The sequence below is a fragment of the Aquarana catesbeiana genome, linkage group LG01, assembly GCF_042186555.1.
Source record: "Aquarana catesbeiana isolate 2022-GZ linkage group LG01, ASM4218655v1, whole genome shotgun sequence".
NCBI lineage: Eukaryota > Metazoa > Chordata > Amphibia > Anura > Ranidae > Aquarana > Aquarana catesbeiana.
In genome coordinates, this window is record NC_133324.1 from 123,613,253 (window position 1) to 123,631,502 (window position 18,250).

General features: G+C 41.1%; 1 protein-coding gene across 1 annotated transcript in view; it reads left to right on the forward strand.

Moving 5' to 3' along the window:
* The window catches only part of ADAMTS6 (ADAM metallopeptidase with thrombospondin type 1 motif 6), a 504,558-nt gene that overhangs the window by 80,257 nt on the left and 406,051 nt on the right, over positions 1–18,250 (forward strand). Inside the window, exons 2-3 of the mRNA XM_073623564.1 lie at positions 1,733–2,179; positions 2,907–3,271. Coding sequence (XP_073479665.1) covers positions 2,083–2,179; positions 2,907–3,271 — 462 coding nt within the window. The 5' untranslated portion in view covers positions 1,733–2,082. The remainder of the gene's footprint in view (positions 1–1,732; positions 2,180–2,906; positions 3,272–18,250) is intronic.

The following is an 18,250-nucleotide window of genomic DNA, read 5'->3' on the forward strand; positions in this document are numbered from 1 at the left end:
AATGCTTCCATGAAGGGGTGTAGTGGTCAGCAACTATGTTTAGGTAGGATGTATGTGTCAAGTAGCATTCACATGAATGTCAGGACCCAAGGACTGCAAAACATTGCAAAACGCATCACACTGCCTCCACCAGCTTGCCCTTTTCCCATATCCTGGTAATGTCCTGGTGACATCTTGGTGCATAATGGTGACCCCCTTTCCCCAGGTAAGCGGTGCACATACACCAGGCCATTCAAATTATGTAAAAGAAAACATGATCCATTAGACCAGGCCATCTTCTTCCATTGCATCATGGTCCGGTTCTGATGCTCACATGCTCATTACAGGTGCTTGGCTTGGCTGTTAACGGTCAGCATAGGCACCCTGATTGGTCTGCAGCTACGCTGCCCCATAAACAACAAATTGCAATGACTATTTTTTCTGCTTTCAACACATCAGCTTCAGGGACAATATTTTTATTTGCTGCCTAATATATCCCACCTACTTTCACATGTCATTGTAATGATATTAAATGTTATTCATTAAACCTGTCAGTGGCCATGAAATTGTGGCTGTTCGGTTTATATGACTATTGGACCCATGTTGTGGTTTTCATACCCTAACTGATACTCACTTAATTTATCTGGACCAACAATCATTACATGGTTTCCAGTGAGTGGTTGGTACATGTAACTACACCGGACAATGTGGTACTACTACATGGAGTATTTAACATATACTGAGAGATTTTTGGATGTATATTATTAGGAACCTGAATTTTGTGCGAAGCTCCGTATACTATATTGTTACTCCTTAGGAGATCTAATACATAAGAGGGCTTTAGATAGTGTTGGTTTTATGGGGGACATTTAAGACTATTTTAGAGGTTTTTCATCAAGTGCATGTTATGGGAAGATTGTGATGTGAAGTTTTCATTTCGTTTTGGAGTACTATAGTGTTAAGGATGTTGTGTATTCCAATCTATTTGTTGAAGTCTTCCAAAGTCTTTTTTTGTGAGTATTAATCTTCTCTAGTTCTTTAGATGATAGAATTTTCAAAGACACACAGAAAAGATGAGAATGAAAGGAACTATAGATGTTCAACATGTCATTTGTAGAGTCTGTTCAGGCATATACAATAAGTTAAGTGAGCTGTTTTATCTAGCTGGGAGTTTTATTTTTTTATTGTCCCTTTAGCTTGACCTCATTAATATTGAAGAGACAACTGCATTGAACTAGTGTGTATGCAAGTTATTTACTGATGCAGTACAAAACAGTTCATATTTAGTGTGACTGACAATATTCTCTTTCACAGTCCCACCAGAATGAGAGTAGCATGACAGGAATTTACGTGAAGTATAATATGAAAGTTTCAATTCCATAAACTTCTCTTTCTTTAGATTCTTCAATTAAAGATCTTATCATGCTGTGAAATCAGATACCTTTACTTTTCAAAAAAAAAAAAGGGAGGGAAGAGTAAACTATATAATTTTTCCTTATGTCGTTTATGAAAAATGAGCGGTCTGGCCTTGACACATTATTTAGGTTAGCCAATTATGTTTAGTCTTTTAAATGTTTATTTAGGCTATGATGAACAACACTGGCTTAATTTAATTACTCCATATTTTGTAACATTAGTTATAACCACCAAGTTTTAATCATTCTGTCATATGGCTATGGGGGTTTGCCTTCCTTCGTTTTGCACAGACAAAAATTGGTTTGACTTACATATTCTTATTTTTAATTTCCTACAGGTACAGAAATGGCCCACTCTCATTAATTTTCCTATATGATACTTGAGAAGCTGCGTGAAGGATTTATTTTCTTTGCTCCTCTGTCAGTTTCAACTTTTTTGGTGAGCATTTTAACTGGACTAAGACAAAATGGACAAAGAAGAAAGAAAATTTAGGAGATGGCCTTCCGTTAAGAAGTAAATCTTCCTTTGAAAAGCCACTAATCAAGGTGGTGGCACAGAAGGAAGAAGAGTACATGGACTTGTTATGGTTCCATTCTGGGATCGAACTAATATTGTAGGAGAGAGGTAGCCTCAAACAGAAAACGATTCAAAAAAGAAAGACGTGTCCGTTTTCTTGTTTTCCAAATTATGGAACTTTTGTGGAAAACGTTGACCTGGATATTGGGCCTTGTCATGGTTTCATCGGAATCTCACAGGGACCAAAGACTCACCTATCGATCTCAAGGTAGGGTTTTTCTATTAGATTTAACCAGTGAATCTTCATTTCCGTATTCCACATTACTTTTTTTTTTTAATTCAAGAATCCACCAGTTTATCAGTTTTGTGTTAGTTATTTTATATCACCCAGCATGTCAACATCAAAGTTCCGGACATGTTTAGGCCCCGTCCATCAAAACTTTTTATTAATAATAATACCACCTTCACATGTCAGCAAAATTGTACAGGTGCACTGTAAGCTCCTCCATTTGGTAAGAGCCACATTGTGAGTATAGAGTAGTATTTTCATACACATCCCACTAGACACCAGATGTGACTTACTTTCCAAGCCCCACAGAAAATTGTGCAGCCTAAGGGTAAAGGTTTTCTACTTTATAAAAAGGGCCTGGTTTTAACTAAATGGCCTGCAGAAGCTCACACCAGCCCACAAATGCTTCAATGTACCGGCCCATCTAGGGAGTCTAGTTTGCCAGTCTGGGCCTTTCTTTGTGTGTGTGAAAGGCACCCAGTTTCAGTTGCTATCTGTAATGCACTATTATTTAACTATGTTTTACACTATTTTCTGTAGGACATTGCTGAGATAATCTACCAAGATATGCTAGCCTATAAGGATGCCAATAGAACCTTGCTTAGAATAATGACTGTTGTATTGGTCTAGTTTGTACTACTCCCTATTACTTTCCTTTTCCTTTGCATGGTCCCTTCATGGATTGGCCTGACTTACGTGTACAAAGGGGAGTTCCTGTCTTACCTTGAACACTACCAGCTGACGGTTCCTATAAGGGTTAACCACAATGGGGATTTTGTCAGTTTTACTGTGAAGAATGACAAACACTCACGGAGGAAGAGGAGTATGGACTCTAAAGATCAAGAGCAGGAAGCTTCTAAATTATTTTTTAAAATTTCTGCCTATGGCAAGCACTTTCACTTAAACCTGACTCTAAATACGGATTTGGTTTCCAAACACTTTACAGTAGAATATTGGGGGAAGAATGGGCCTGAGTTTAAACACGATTTCATAGAGAACTGTCATTACACGGGATATTTACAGGACCAAAATACCACAACTAAAGTGGCTCTGAGCAACTGCAATGGCTTGGTGAGTATCTCATCAGCTTCAAAGTCATGTGTTACAGTTTATATTGTTTTGTGTTGCTGTATAATTTTGTAACTTACTTTATTTTTTAAAATGTGAACCTGATTCATTAAAATGTAAGAAAAGGCAAGAACAAAAGAGCTGTTGACCATTGCCACCACATCCAAAAAATTACCCTAATTGATTGGTTTTGTGATGGGCTCACATGTTTGTTCTATTTTCATTTCTCCAGCTTTAGTGAATCAGCCCCCATGTGATGAAAGATATGTAAAATGATGTATTGTTCTAACTGTAGTTTTTTAAAATGAAAAATGGCATTTAAAAGCTGATGGGTAGACTGTTACATTATCAACATAGATAGTTGTGCTTGGTTTCAAGCTTAAAGCGCTTTTTAGCTTTAAAAATTCCCAGTAAACTATTTACTTACCCAAGCACTTGCAGTTTGGAACTTTCAGTTCTACTGGCTCCTACCCTCTAAGTGCTGCTTTCCTGTATTTCAGGTCTTAGATCTCTTAAATATCTGGCCCTTGGTGCACTATTCTTTCCACCAATATGAGGCACTATTCCTCCCACCTGTACCAATGAAGGGGTACTATTTCTCTCACTAATACCAGTGACCGTGCGCTATTCCTCCCTCCGATACCAAAAATGGGGCACTATTCCTCCTAACACCAATGATGGGGCACCATTTCTCCCGATAATACCAATGATGAGGCACTATTCCTTCCCCTGCAGGTGCTATGTAATTTTATTTACTTCCACTAGCCACCATGCCCGATGCAGTGTTTACTCCCATGGAACACGGGTAATTTTCTATCCCCACAGGCCACTGTCCGGCCCCTCTAAAGTCTAAAGGACAGTAAACTGGTCCTTTGTTTACAAAGTTTGGATATACAGTGCACTCGCCGAGCAAAAACAGAGATAATCTTACCTCTGTTGTTGCTCGGCGAGTGCACTGTATATCTTTCTGCTGTATTGCCTGGGGACTGGAGACAGAGGTACAATGTTACATGTGCTTCTTTTCCTATTTCCCTCCTGGCAAAAAAGAAATAGCACTTAATTAATATATTATTAAGGGAGGATTTTTACAGAAAAATATTTTTTTTATTTAAATGTTCATTTACTTTATGTTTGCACATTTAGTGTGAAAATATGGTCACACCTGATTTATTGCAGTTTATACACACACTGTAACCTGTAGTTTTAATGCATCCCCCAGTTAATCAAGTTCAAAGTGTTGTCAAAAGGGTTCCTTTTTATGCAACATGGACAAATACAAAATTGTGAGTTGGTCCTGGACAGATCTCCAAATCGTTAGCTTTGGCTTTAGACAGTGTAAAGCTGCGGACGTGTCTTATTTCATCCTGATTACCTATAGAATGTAACCGGGCAAAGGCTAACTGATAGCATCTCAAGTAAGTGGGAGGGATGCAGCTACAGAAAAACTGCATGCGGTTTATGGCTGAATCCATCTCCTTTCAGGGATCAGCACTCACTTTTTCCTTTGATTTACTACGTCTTTTACATTTTTTCACAATGATATTGAGCTTTTAACTTTATTATTTGCATGAATTGTCTTTTGTTCTCTTTTTTGGACGGCTTTGTTTTATTACATTTTCGGCTAATCTAAGACCTTGGTCTTCTCTATACTAGTGTAACAAAACCCTCCTATATTTACAGTCGAGTAAGCTGCCATCTTATAAGCCTCTGTTTGTTCTGCAGTTGCCATGGTGCTGCACATGTATTCCATTATGACACCAGCAATTTGATGACTTGACAGTTCAGTTGAGAGCACAAGCAACTGTGACTTGAATGTAACTGTTTAACAGTTTAACAATGGCTTTAGCTCTACTTTGACATTTGTTCTCTGTTGGGGGTAAGATGGTATTTCTTATGCTTATTGGGCAGATGCTTCTGTGTATGTATTTTATTGTTTTTATAGGTTAGATTTTTTTTGTAATCAAAACACTGTCAGGGGCCCATTTAGGACAAGGAAACAGTGTCTGTGTAATGGCCCCTTTTCACCCTTCCCCACTAGTATTCACCTTGTCAGTGCTTCCCCACCACTCATTCATCTGTCACTGTCAAAACCAGAATCCCCAGTGTAGGCTGGTGTCAGATGCTAATGGGCTTCTGACATTATTTACTTGGTTATGTGACAGAACTTGTGCTTAACAATTGGTTGCTAGACGCAAGCACTGACACCTCGGAGGAGGTCAAATACTCCCCTATACCCAGAAGCACTATGTATTTACACTGACTGGAGCAGCAGAAGGGGCAGTGGGAGGACACTGGCAAGGTGAGTATCAGTGGGTGGAGGGGACCCCTTTACATAGACACTGTCACTTTTCTCTGAATGGGCAAAGTGAAGGTGTCTTTTTAATAAAACTGTTGTATGATATTCCAGCAGTGCATCTATTCTATTTCTATTTCTTTCTTTTTGGCTGTATAGATTCTATTCGAAGGTCTTAGTTACGGTACATTTACAGTGCTGTTCATTGGATTTGTTAGAACAAAAACTTCTCCCTTCCCTTTTCATTTTTTTAATGTACTCTTTCTTAATGCTCGGCTGTCCTCAATTCACATACCCAGGACCCATTGAATCAAGCGTTGTCCTGGTGCGAACTGCATTCCACTGCCACATGCCAGGTCCCTCGCCATGATATTCTTCCCTGACTTTATTGGTAGCCAGCTGTTCCTTCTGGGTTCAGGCAACTGGACCCTGATGATGCGCTGCCAGGCCCTCGCCCTTCTCCTACATCCGCTGTATGGAAGCCGATGCTCCCTGGGATATGTAATGTGTATCTCCCTGGAAGCACCAAGCATGGAGAACATCATTCTCTCCTAAGTGAGAATGAAGGATGGGAAGGGTGGATCCTGAACATAAATAATTACATTTTCCTCCATGTAGCACTCAATTGGCAGCAGGATTTCATGAAGTAGAACATTTCATTTACAGAGTTTAAACCTGCTGATGAAAACTGGTATTGTAGCTTCACCTTATGATACATAGTTCTCAGGTGTAACATAATAATTTCATTGATTAGAAAGTGATACGTAGTATAAAATGGTCAAGGCTGTACACGTGCCACAACCATGAGGGACGGCTCTGCTTTGCTTCATGGGCACAGCAAAAATGAAACAATATGTCACATTTGCTGGGTGGTACTGCACCCATTAACAACCTATATAAGTGGAGGGGGCCATGCCACAAGCACCCTAAAACCATATGTAATGCACATAGTTACTGCATGATGCCTTTCACATGCCTTTATGAAGTGGTCCACCATGAATTGCTTTCAGAGGGGCAGCAAGGACTGCTGAATGTATGAACTAACCCAAAGGCTGTGAGAGGAAAGGGCCCAGGCAGACAGAAAATGATCCTATTTATTGGAAATCTCCTCTAAAAATAGTGGAAGCTGCGCCATTTATTAGTAATGCCTGTTTTGCATAAAGAAAAACAATTAGAATTGAGTTCTGTAGTGCAAGTTAAGAACTGAGGGTTATAAATAATTGGCTGCTGGTTTTCATTGCACTTCACACTATTGACGTCGTCCCTTGGTACCCTTGGTATCATCTCTGCTCTTCTATCCTCTCCTCTCTAGACGTTTTGTAGGAACTTCTTGTGGATGTGTGCACTTGCCAGTCGATACTGATGATCATAGTTTTCATTTGGTGACTACAGAAGAATGTGCCAGCATATTGTCATTGGTGACTACAGCAGAATGTGCCAGCATATTGTCATTGGTGACTACAGCAGAATGTGCCAGCATAATGTTAATGGTGACTACAGCAGAGTGTGCCAGCATATTGACATTGAATTGGCTGCTTGTAGTCCAACTCAGAAGTAAGCAGAAAGAGTGACAGCACTGCAGCTGACTTGTGCAAGTTTTGTCACTCTATGGAAAGGAATTGCTTGTGAACACAGTAATTGATAGCAGGATATACAGAAAAACGTTTTAATTTAAACTTTTGCCAGTTTAAATTGACCTGATCTCTTGGTTTAGTGAAAGCCACCACTAAGCTCAGGGGGACAGGAGGTAGACGCTTGTTTTCTATCATGCTATTTGTGTAAGATGTTTTGGTCGCTGAACATAGGCGTGCGCACAGGGTGTGCCAGGTGTGCCTGGGCACACCCTAATCACCCCGTGTGGTGCATATTTCCAATGTTTAGACCCCTGATATTTCAACAAATAAAATAAATCTCTTTTTCTCCCAAAAAATGGCAAAAAAACAAGCAAAATAAGATTGTAACTGCCCCACTGACACCACCAATATCTGCCCTTATGACACCATTCACTGCTCTACTGACACCTTCCGTATATATACACATGCACACACAAGTATATGTGTTTGAGCTTTGAGGTGCACACCCTAATGCAATAGGCTGCGCACACCTATGTCGCTGAAGTAAACTTTACGGGATATTTCTTTTTAGTGAAGCTGTGTTTGGCAGCAGAAGCAGTAAATATTCACTATCTGTTTTACTGGGAAAGAAAGAGTTATTATAAAGTATACGCAAAGCCAATTTTTTTTTAGTTTTGGATAGCATGGGGAAGAGTTGGACCCTCTGTTAAGTTTTTCTTGCTTACTGTGCCCCACTTGGGAAGATCCCCCCCTTTTTTTTATACTGGTGACCATTGTCACCAAAAAATAAAATGATAGAAATTTCGAAGTTTTAGCATTGTCCTCAGAACAAGAGGTGAGGAGAAATCTTTCAGTGGGGACACCTGTTCCATGGACAAACTGTCTAAGATGTGAATTCCCCACACTTTCAGACGTTTCCCCCTACTTCCAGTTGCATCCTTGGGACATAAAAAATTAAAGTGGCAGGGGTTTTAATCCTATTAAAACAAAAAAAAATGTGTTGGCTATACATTCAGTATACTCCTTTATGTCTGCATCTGGGCATGCTTAGTGTATTTTGGTAAAGTATCACAGCACATTTTGATTAACATGTCTACTGTTCCTAAAGCTGGGCATACACTAGTAGATTTTAAAATAAAAATTTGCACAAAATTTCATACAAGAAATCTCAGTACATTCAATGACTTTAACATTTTCGTTAGTAAGCACTTCAAAATTTTGTTTGTGTTTAACTTTTGATTTTGGAACAAACTGACTTTCCTGAACTGAAACTACATATACCACTGGAAATTACTGTTGTCTAAAATTATTGTCAGTTTGACCTGACTAATGATTAAAAAAATGGAACTAATGTTCTTAACACACATTTTGAATTAAATTTTACTAGTCTATGGCCAGCTTGGGACCATAGACGGTTCAAATCTCTGCCAGTTCCTGCTGAACCGGCCGAGATTCAAACCATTTTGGGCAGGCTGAATGTACCAAGTTGATCGATCGATCAACTTGAGTACAACAAGTCTGCTGGATTTTGCATAGTACTTGTATAGCTGCTAGCAATAATCACTGCCTTGATTCTTCTCCCGCTGGGGGCGGCTTCCCCCACCCCTCCTCACCACTGGAAGAATACAATGGCTCGGCAGGATGGATTCCCCTATCAACAATGTCTGTGGTTGCAGGAAAGAAATTTGCTCCGTGTATGGGCTGCTTAAGACTTTATTTGTCAGTGTGGAACATAATTTGATATTTTCTGAGATGGTGTTCTTTAAGCTGTGATATGTAAAAAGTTCTCTGTTATAATTGATGAAAAAGAGAGAACACAAGTGTTTTGTCAGATTAGACGACCCGTCAGAATGTGTAACGGAAGTGATGTTCCATCGCCGCCCTCTTGCTACACCCCACACTCCTCCATAGTAAGTATACACTGAGAAGGGGGAAAGCAGACATCTTGTTACACCCACCGGAGTTTTGCATTTTACGCTTATTTTTAACAGTAAACTGAGGTTATATAGTAAAATACAGTACTTAGAACACCGTATGAATGTTTAGATGTTGAATTTTAAAAGCAGCGAACTTCTGTCAGATTGGCAAACCTATGAGATCGGCAGGCTTGCCACTGCTTTTAAAATTCAACATCTAACCAAAGTACTGTATTTCACTGTATAACCTCAGTTTACTGTTACAAATAAGTGTAAAATGCAACACTCCGGTGGGTGTAACAAGTTGTCTGCTTTTCACCTTCTCAGTGTATCCTTACTATTAAGGAGTGCGTGGTGTAGCAAGATGGCAGCAACGGAATGTCACTTCCGTTACACATTCTGACGGGTCGCCTAATATGATGAAACACCAGCAACATGCTTTTAAGTGCTGCAGTTATATTCTCAAGGGCTTCCTGTATTTTATTGTTTTGGATTTCGACTGACTCATTCATTCTGTAAACAAATCACTTGCAATGATGAATAGGAACACTCTGCCCTTTTTCTGCTACCAGAGCATGCCTTTCTCAGAGATAATGTATCAGAAGTTTGTGGCTTTTAGTAAGTGCTGTGGATTGTTCCTGATACATCAGCACTATTGCATACATGGTGATGAGCTTTTAGTCATGTACATTATCTTCTGCTTTTATGGGATGTTTAGAAAACTTGCTGATGTTGAAAACTGGGGAATTTCTGAATTTATATATTTCTTTTGAGCATTTGGTAATCCCGAAATACTGTATGTGTACATGTATAATAGCACAGAAGGAATCACCTTTCTGTCTTCAAGTTTTAGTAGTTTTGAAGGGGGTAGCAAAATATCTTGTGTTGGGCCAAAGCCAACTCCACTCACCTTTGATATTTCAGTTTCGGGTGTCCTTGGTGGGTTGAATGACCTACTAGCTTGTCGTATTATTTTTTAAATTTAATTTATTCATTTAGTTTGTGCTTTTCTTCCTGGGACCTCCAAGTGCTTTACTGGGTCAAGTGGTGAAGCAACCATCTTGAACGTGCTCAGTAGAATATCATGCTAGGGCCAATTTTAGACAGGAGTCAACCTACCAGCATGTCTTTGAAGTGTGGGAGGAAACCAGGGTACCCATAGGAAACCCACACAAATACAGGTAGGACGTGCAAACTCCTTCAGGTAGTGTCCTGACCAAGACTTGAAGTGAGAACCCCAGTGCTGCAAGGCAGAAGTGCTTATCACTGTGTTGCATTGTATGTAGACTTCAGTGGAATGATTTTCCTTCTGATACATTTTGTTTCTTTGTTTTTCCACTCTTCCATTGGGTCAGTTTGTAGTCTAAAGCTGGCCATACATGGATCGAAATTTGTGTGTTTCAGCAGGAACTGGACAAATTTTGATCAATTTATGGGCAGGCTGATTGTAGACATTGTAGATTGTAGATTAATAGACAACCAGCCTGTCACGTTTTTCTACACATGGTTACTGCCAGCGACTATATTAACCATTCTATTCTGCCGGCCGGGAGTGCTCCCCGCACCCCCCGCAGGCATTATACAATAGCGTGACAGGAGGCATTCACCCATCAACACAGTCAGTCGGAAATCAAGCGATTTTCTTTCCTTCCACCCATAGTATCATCAATGGCCTGCTTAACATGTGGACTAGTTGTGTTTCCTGGGAGTGTAACACCACAATTTGGCTTTACAGTGGCTGCAGCATTGGTAGAAACTCGGAATTTCAGAGCATGCATCCAAGAGTCTCTGGGAGATACTTTTAGCAGACATGTGATTTACACCTCCCAGCAAGTGCATTAAAGTGAAATGCCAGTTTACAGTAAAGTTGAGTTTTATACCACACCTATGGTGGGAAGCATAAAAGAAGACTACTTCCTGCAGCTAGCAGGCTGTTCTCTGCACATTTTGTTGGATCAACTGTATAGCCCTCAAAGAAATCCCATACTATGGGGCCATCTTGTACTGGAAATAAACAGTCAAGCTTCCTGAATAATGGTGCTGGGCTCTCCTCTATCTCTGAATGCACCTTACTGTTAGGTAGTAAGAGCACCTATCACTGATAGGGCTAATAACAAGCTGAATCCAGCAGCAAGGTGCACAGCCAGCCCCATAAGCCAGAAATCTTGGACAGCAGATCTGAGTCAGCTTGTAATCACCTCAAGGTCAAGTACTGTATATATATTTTGTAAGACATTTGGCAAACTTTGTTGCAGAGTCGTACCTACTTTTGTAAAGAGCTACACTCTATTGTAAGACCTTCCCTAAACTAAGTAGGGAGGTCTGCTTGTCATACCAACATGATCAGCCCTATTGTTGTTACAAAAACATTGTATCTTAGCACCCCTTTAAGACAATTTAGATGTATATGATTGCATAGAGGTGTGTTATCTTGCCATGTTAGGCAGGCATGTTGTCATGCATCAACTTGCGCTTTCTTTGTGTGTTGACATATAATTTGACATGTGTTGATGTGTGTTTCCAATGCATTTTGTTTCTGTTTAGAATTTGGAGTAGATAGGGTTAGCAGCCATTGATCAAGACTTGGTAATTACCTGTCACATGTTATATGCGTTTTGATGTGCCAACATTGACTTTTATGGGTCTCCTTAAGCATTAAATGCAGAAAACAGACATGTCTCTTTTTTTTTAAACATACTGCAAGGTGACAGGAACAGACTCTATTTTAATTATCAGGAAATTGAACTCATGCATTTCAGCAACACAACAGTGCAAAAGGGCCCTTTAAATATAATTTTAGACCATTTGTTCTTTATTGTAAATCTCCCTCTTACCTTTTTCACTGGGATAGACTCAACAAGCATACTCACATTAGCAAATCTACCATTGATATGCTGTGATCTGAGGCCACATGCTGGGTGCACATCTTCCTCTTTGACATCATTTGGAGCAAGCTGTCTCTTCCTGGTTCAGGCAGCCAGTCCCCTGATGATGCACCACCATGTCTACCCTCCTTCAGCATCATGCCCTTCCGCCTCCAGCTACTCTGTGGAAGCTGATGCCTCGTGGAATATATGATGTGCTTATGGGAGAATGGAGGTAGGGATCAGGCTGGAGAGGTAGGAAAAAAAAAAGAAAAGAAGATAAGTAACAAAATAGATAAAAAAGGAGGGCTTTTAAAGGTCAGATTTAATGTATGGTTAGTATGTCACCAAATGAAAAGACTAACTGCAGTAACCCCTGAGCCAGGAATGTGACTTCTAGGACTTCTAGAAGTACAAGTATAATTTCGCCCACCATACCTTATACTCTGCATTTCTGATTAAGCTGTACACAAATAATAGGATAATTTACAATCTTTTTCTCAGGTAGATCAAAAATCTTGTGGGCTAGATATAACTAATTATTAGTCATAAACAGCACAACTGTAATTTATTAATCTGTGTTTATAAATTAATATAGAACTAAATGAATTACATGATGTTCAGAAACGGTTTAGACATATAAAAATCTTGGTGAAAGTCTTGGTTAAAGAATATTATTATTTTTTTATTTCTGCGATGTAGTGTACAAACTCAAAATACCGAAGTGAACAAAAAATGTGTATGTGAACACACACAAAAAAGTGCACAAGAGTGTGTCATATGGTCCCTTCCCAAAGAGGAAGGACCCTTCCCTGACCCCCTGAGACACAAGACTCCTGATGGGAGCAAAGCACACTAAGGTCCACCTACCCAAAAGCCGGGCAGACCCCTCTTCACATGATCAGCTGAAGCTGACTGATGAATACTATGTTGGGGGCTTTTACGAAGAGAGACCCCAAAGACCCACACCCTACCATTCTGTGAGTGAAAGAAAACACACTAAGAAATAGCAGGTGACACACATGTGGAGAGAATAAACAAATAATGAATAATAAAAGAAGATATCAGTGCATACACAATGGCTAGACCTAGTGGCATGGTAAAGATATGCCAATCCCAGTCCTTACAGGAAGTGAGGGTATATCTACAACTAGAGAAGACAGGACAACTTCCTGTCAGAGTCCCCTCATCCCAACAGAGCCCTACTTTTCTCCACCAGCATGGCAGAGGGCAGCAGACAGAGAAGGTCTGGATGGAGGTGCACTATATCCTTTCTTAAATGTTGGGGATAGCCCTACATGTTGCCTGCCCTGGATCAGCTCCATGCCTTTCCATGGTGTTGGTGGGACACGGTGTGTCCAGGCTTTAGAGGTTCATTGGTTGTTACGGTGCCAATGGCCAGCACGCACCATAACGCTGGTCCAGGGCAAACTGTGTTCCATGTTTGTGGCACCCCAGGATGTCACAACACCTTAGCTGTGAAATGCTGGTCTAGAGGAACATTCTTACATTTACTGTAAAGGAGACACAGTGTACTCAGTAGAGGACTTTGGACACCTTCTCTCACTGTCATGGTCTGTCAACTCCCCTAGAGATATCAGCTAAGAAAATAACAGATAATTATGTTCTCTTTTACAATTTGCTGGTTGAGTTACGTTAATCTCATTCTTTCATGTTCCAGCAATTTGGTTTTAGTTTTTCCTTAAGATTTACAAGCAGGGAAAGTACACAACTATATGAGATAATTGTAAATACTAAGGGTTCAGTTAGATAATTGCAGTGCTTTGAACTTAAAATCCGTCTTTTAGCAAATATACAACATAAATGTTCATTCTTATATAAGTTGGAATTGTTGCTTTAAAATAATTACAAATATGGATCAGCTGCCATTCCTAAGTTCATCTTCTAAAATTTCTGTATCTGTCAAGCTGACCTACTAGTATTGGTGCACTTGGACCTAAACTACTAAGGAGATGAGGATTCAGTAATCATTAAAGTAGAACTAAAGACAAACCTTTTTTTTTCATTTTGGATAGATCGGGGGGGGGGGGGGGGGGGGGTTAAATCCCTTTACTTTCCATTCCATAGCCCTATCAGGAAGGGAGAGGAATTACCTCCAAAGTGAGGGTATTCCTGGTTGTCACCAGGGTCTCAAGAACTAATGTCCATATTGCAAGATTTCCTCTCTATTACTGTTATGGGGACAACCCAAAATTTGGGGTTTTCTTTTACGATCACTTTTAGTGAAATTACAAATATGGAGGGTCAATCTGCCTATTGGGGCATCAATACATCAATAAAAACCTCTCCACTCTATCCAAAACTAAAAAGTTTTGCTTTCAGTTATACTTTAAACAGGGCTGTAATAGCTAGGGGGGGTTTCATACTGCTGTTGCTAAATTTGATTACATGATATCTATATTCTAATAGATAAATAATAGATAATATTCTAATATTCTAATCTTTTAGCTCATCATGAGAAAAACTACCACCTCTGTATCACATCCAAAATATTATATAGTTGAAACATGAAAAAAATACATGTACGGGCTTTAATGGTACAAAAGAGATAACACTTGAATTTTTAAAAATATACACATTTTTATTACATCATTAAAAAAATAAATGGATCAAAAAGATCCTAAATCTTCATGAACCCTTATCAGTGCCATCATCTCCTTATGACTGATATTTAAATATAATGTACAATCCAAATTTAGTACATAGAGCATACAATTGTAGCGAGGTCCCGGACCTCTAGAGGCCTAATGGTGACCTCCAGAGTCAGGGAGAGCTGACATCCCTCCTGATAGAGTGGGTTACAAGGCATGGTGGGTGTAATACAAGCTGAAGTGATGGGCGTCAGACACTTTTTGGATGCAAAGAAATTTATTGTCTCTTGAACAAGAACTGTGGGAAAGAGGGTTAGGGTCAGGACACCCTTAAGAACATGCAATGATAATTGGCAGACTCCGAGACTTCTATAGGTAGACAGCTATACAATGGAAGGCCTCCAGCCGGAAGCCACTTCTGTATAGGTAGGACTGTTGTCTCCTATGGCAACAAATCTTGTAATAGTCACTTAACTATTGGTAACACGGAATAGTTCTCCTTGCACACTACAGTCTCTCACTGTAGATCTTCGCTCACTGAGCTCCCAGTGTCTCATTAGACTCTCAGACCCAATTGCCACTGGATTCCTTGAGCTCTTCCACTTCCATTACTCAGTATCTTCCTCAAGCGTCACCCCCGCTTCCCTGCTGGGTCCCTGGCTTGGCACTCACAGATACTCCTCAAGTGTCACCCCTGCTGACCCACTAGATCCCTGGCTTGGCACTCACTGATGCTCGTCAAGTGTCACCTCTGCTGTCCTGCTGGGTCCCTGGCTTGGCACTTGCTGTAGTTTTCCCACTTCTTCACCGTCCCCGATTGGTGAGAAGACTGCTCTGGTACTGGATGCAGCTTACTCACAATGGTCTCTGGCAACAAGGTGGATGGTCCCTTAGTGGTGACAGTTTCCCCTCTACCTCCAACCACAACTGGTTACTCTTGGTAATTGAATGAGATTGGCCACAGCTAATCACATTGTACAGATGGGCTGTGATTGACCCTGTCTGTACCATGTGATCACTGTGACCAACCACAGCTAGCAACACAATTGTACACAATAAATGGCATAAATCAAAGCCATTCACTGTTTGCAATTGTCATGTGATCTGCTGTGATTGGCCACAGTGATCACATGACACTGGTAGCAGGCCTGTGCAGTGATCTGTCACGGGTGAGAGATCGGGCCGCTGGGTGGCCCCACAGCTGCACAAGAGGCTTATTCTCAGGAGTGCATCACATGACATCCTCTCAGAACAACAGTGCTCCCACCCGGCCGTCATTTACTATAGACCAGGCAAGAAAGTTGTTAATGGTAAAACAAGTGGAAGGCTGATCGCAGGTCAGCCTGATTTTGTAGGAGGAGTCAGGCTGTATTTAAGTCCTCCCTCTAGCCTCCATTTCCTGTCGACGTTTCTTTCGTGTAGGGGGCGTTCCTTTCTGTTAGAGGCATTCCAGTTTTGCTGTGACACCAGTTTGCGTCATTTCCGGCATGACCGCCGACATCTCTTCAAGTTTCCGAGGGGATGTGCGGCTGCTGAAAAGTTTTCTCTTCTCCCTGTTCAATTCAGGCTCAGGTATCGATCGGGGGCCACCCGCTCGTGTACTGGGTTTGAAACCGCAGGTCCGGTGGGGGGGATTGCTCGTGTCCATTCTCCATACCACCAGGGAAATCAAGAAAAAAATCTCTCTACAAACCTGTCGGTTACCCCTTGGTCATTTCGAGGGGAGGGGGGCCTGCTTGTGGGGGGGGGGGATGTATGGACCTTTGTTCTTGTGATAAGGGGATGAGGAAAGGGGGGGAGTGAAGTGTCATTACTGATGTAAAAAAGAAAAAAAAAGAGGGGTGAGTGCTGCAGGTTGTTGGAAGACTTGTGTGAATTTTGTAATTTATCTGCTGCGCATCCCTCTGTTAAACTAGCTGATAGATTCTGTTCAGCACGTATTCCCAGTCTCGGGTACCTTACTATATTTTACAGATATCGCTTTTCACGCCTTTTCTCTTTACCCCCTAGGAGCAGGTTGTATATGTGATCAGCCAAATCTGTGCTTCAATTTTTTCCAGTGATCGCAGTATTCCCCAATCTCGGGTGCCTTACCATTTTGCTTACAATGTCGCATTTCATGTTGTTTTCTCGTTACCACTAGGAACTGGTTGGAGGATGTATGATTAGTCAGTCTGTGTTTCAGTTTATCAGTAAACTCAGTAGTACCTGTAGTATCCTCAGTCTTGGGTACTTTACCATTTTTACGATGCAATGTGGGTCAGGGCTGACTTTTGCCTTTTTTCTGGAATATCGCATTTTCTCTTTACCCTCAGGAGCTGGTTGGAGTGTGTGTGTGCGATCAAATCTGTCAAATCTGTTTTTCAGTTATCATCAGCGGGTTCCAGGACCCCCCTGGTACCAAGCCCCAGGCCTTTAGCTTAGGTAGAAGCGCAAGTGCTCCCTCCTTTCCCCGGCTCACTTCATTCCTGGGAATATTAAAAAAATAATAGTAAATAATTAATATGTCAGATGGGGAAGATGTTAAAATTGCCGCCACGATATAGCCAACAAGTCGTACGGTTGCAGTGATGTTCTGTGGTTGTAAAGTCCAGGGACCACAGGCTCAACTGTAAGCTTTCCGTCCCAGAGTTTATCTGGCCCCTATTCAGACTCTCGGGTCAAGTTAAATTCTGTGGCTCTATCTGACTTGCATATGTGGGAGGAGTTCCTTCAGCACTGGAATGAGTTTGCCATGTTCATCCTTGCAGAGTCAGTTTTTCTCCTTAGGTTTTGAGTGATGCAGCAGCCACTAAAGGCTATTGCGGCTATTTCTTGGCACTCACTAGCAGCTGGGCCATGGCCAGACGAGATCTTGGATGTTCCAGGTATCAGTTTTATTTGAGATGTGTAGTATAGTATAGTACATATAGTACAGGGTCGGCAGCGCAGGCTTGGGGGTCGCTTTTTGATAGATGAGACAGTGATTTTTCTCCACGGATAATTAGGCTACCTCAGAAATGTTTTATAAAGCAGATTCAGGTCTTTACCAATTATGTCTTTCGTACTTAGGCTGATTTGGCTATGCCTTCAGTTTCCATTTCCACATTTACTGTAGGTTCAACGTGGTGTAGAGCATACAGCAGCGGATGCTCTGTCTCGTTTGAACTACCCTCTATTTTCCGACATGTCCCAGACTCAGACACCTGTGTCACACTGTCCCCACTTTTCTCGCTGCTAATAGTGGACTAGATTCCAACTGGGCCAGTGCAGCAGTTTTATTAACCAGTCATTGTCAGTTACGTCAGGTGGGCTTGTGACATGGCCTGTAATACCTTCCAGGCTTTCTAGTCCGGGTATTCCAGGTGTGTTTGCCACAACTTCCATATCTACTTGCATTCATTGCTTTTTGCCACTCAAAGCTCAAGGTATGCACAGTACTAAAAAGACATATCTGGTAGGTGTCCAGCATTGTTGCCTTGCGGGACCCTAATAAGCCTTCCGTTTTTGCAGCCCATCCCTTCCAGGTAAAGAAGTGTAGCCCCTCTATCACGGTCAGCAGACTCCCCATTACAGGGCATATTTTCCGGGGCATGTCCATTTTACTCTCCAGGGCCCCTTTTCAGGCTGCTATCCAGCTTGGTCCTCAAGGTGGCCATGTATCTGGCTTTCTATGGTTTCCTCAGGCCAGGTAAGTTCATGTGTACCGGACGAGATCCCACATATTCTTGATCTACCAGTTAG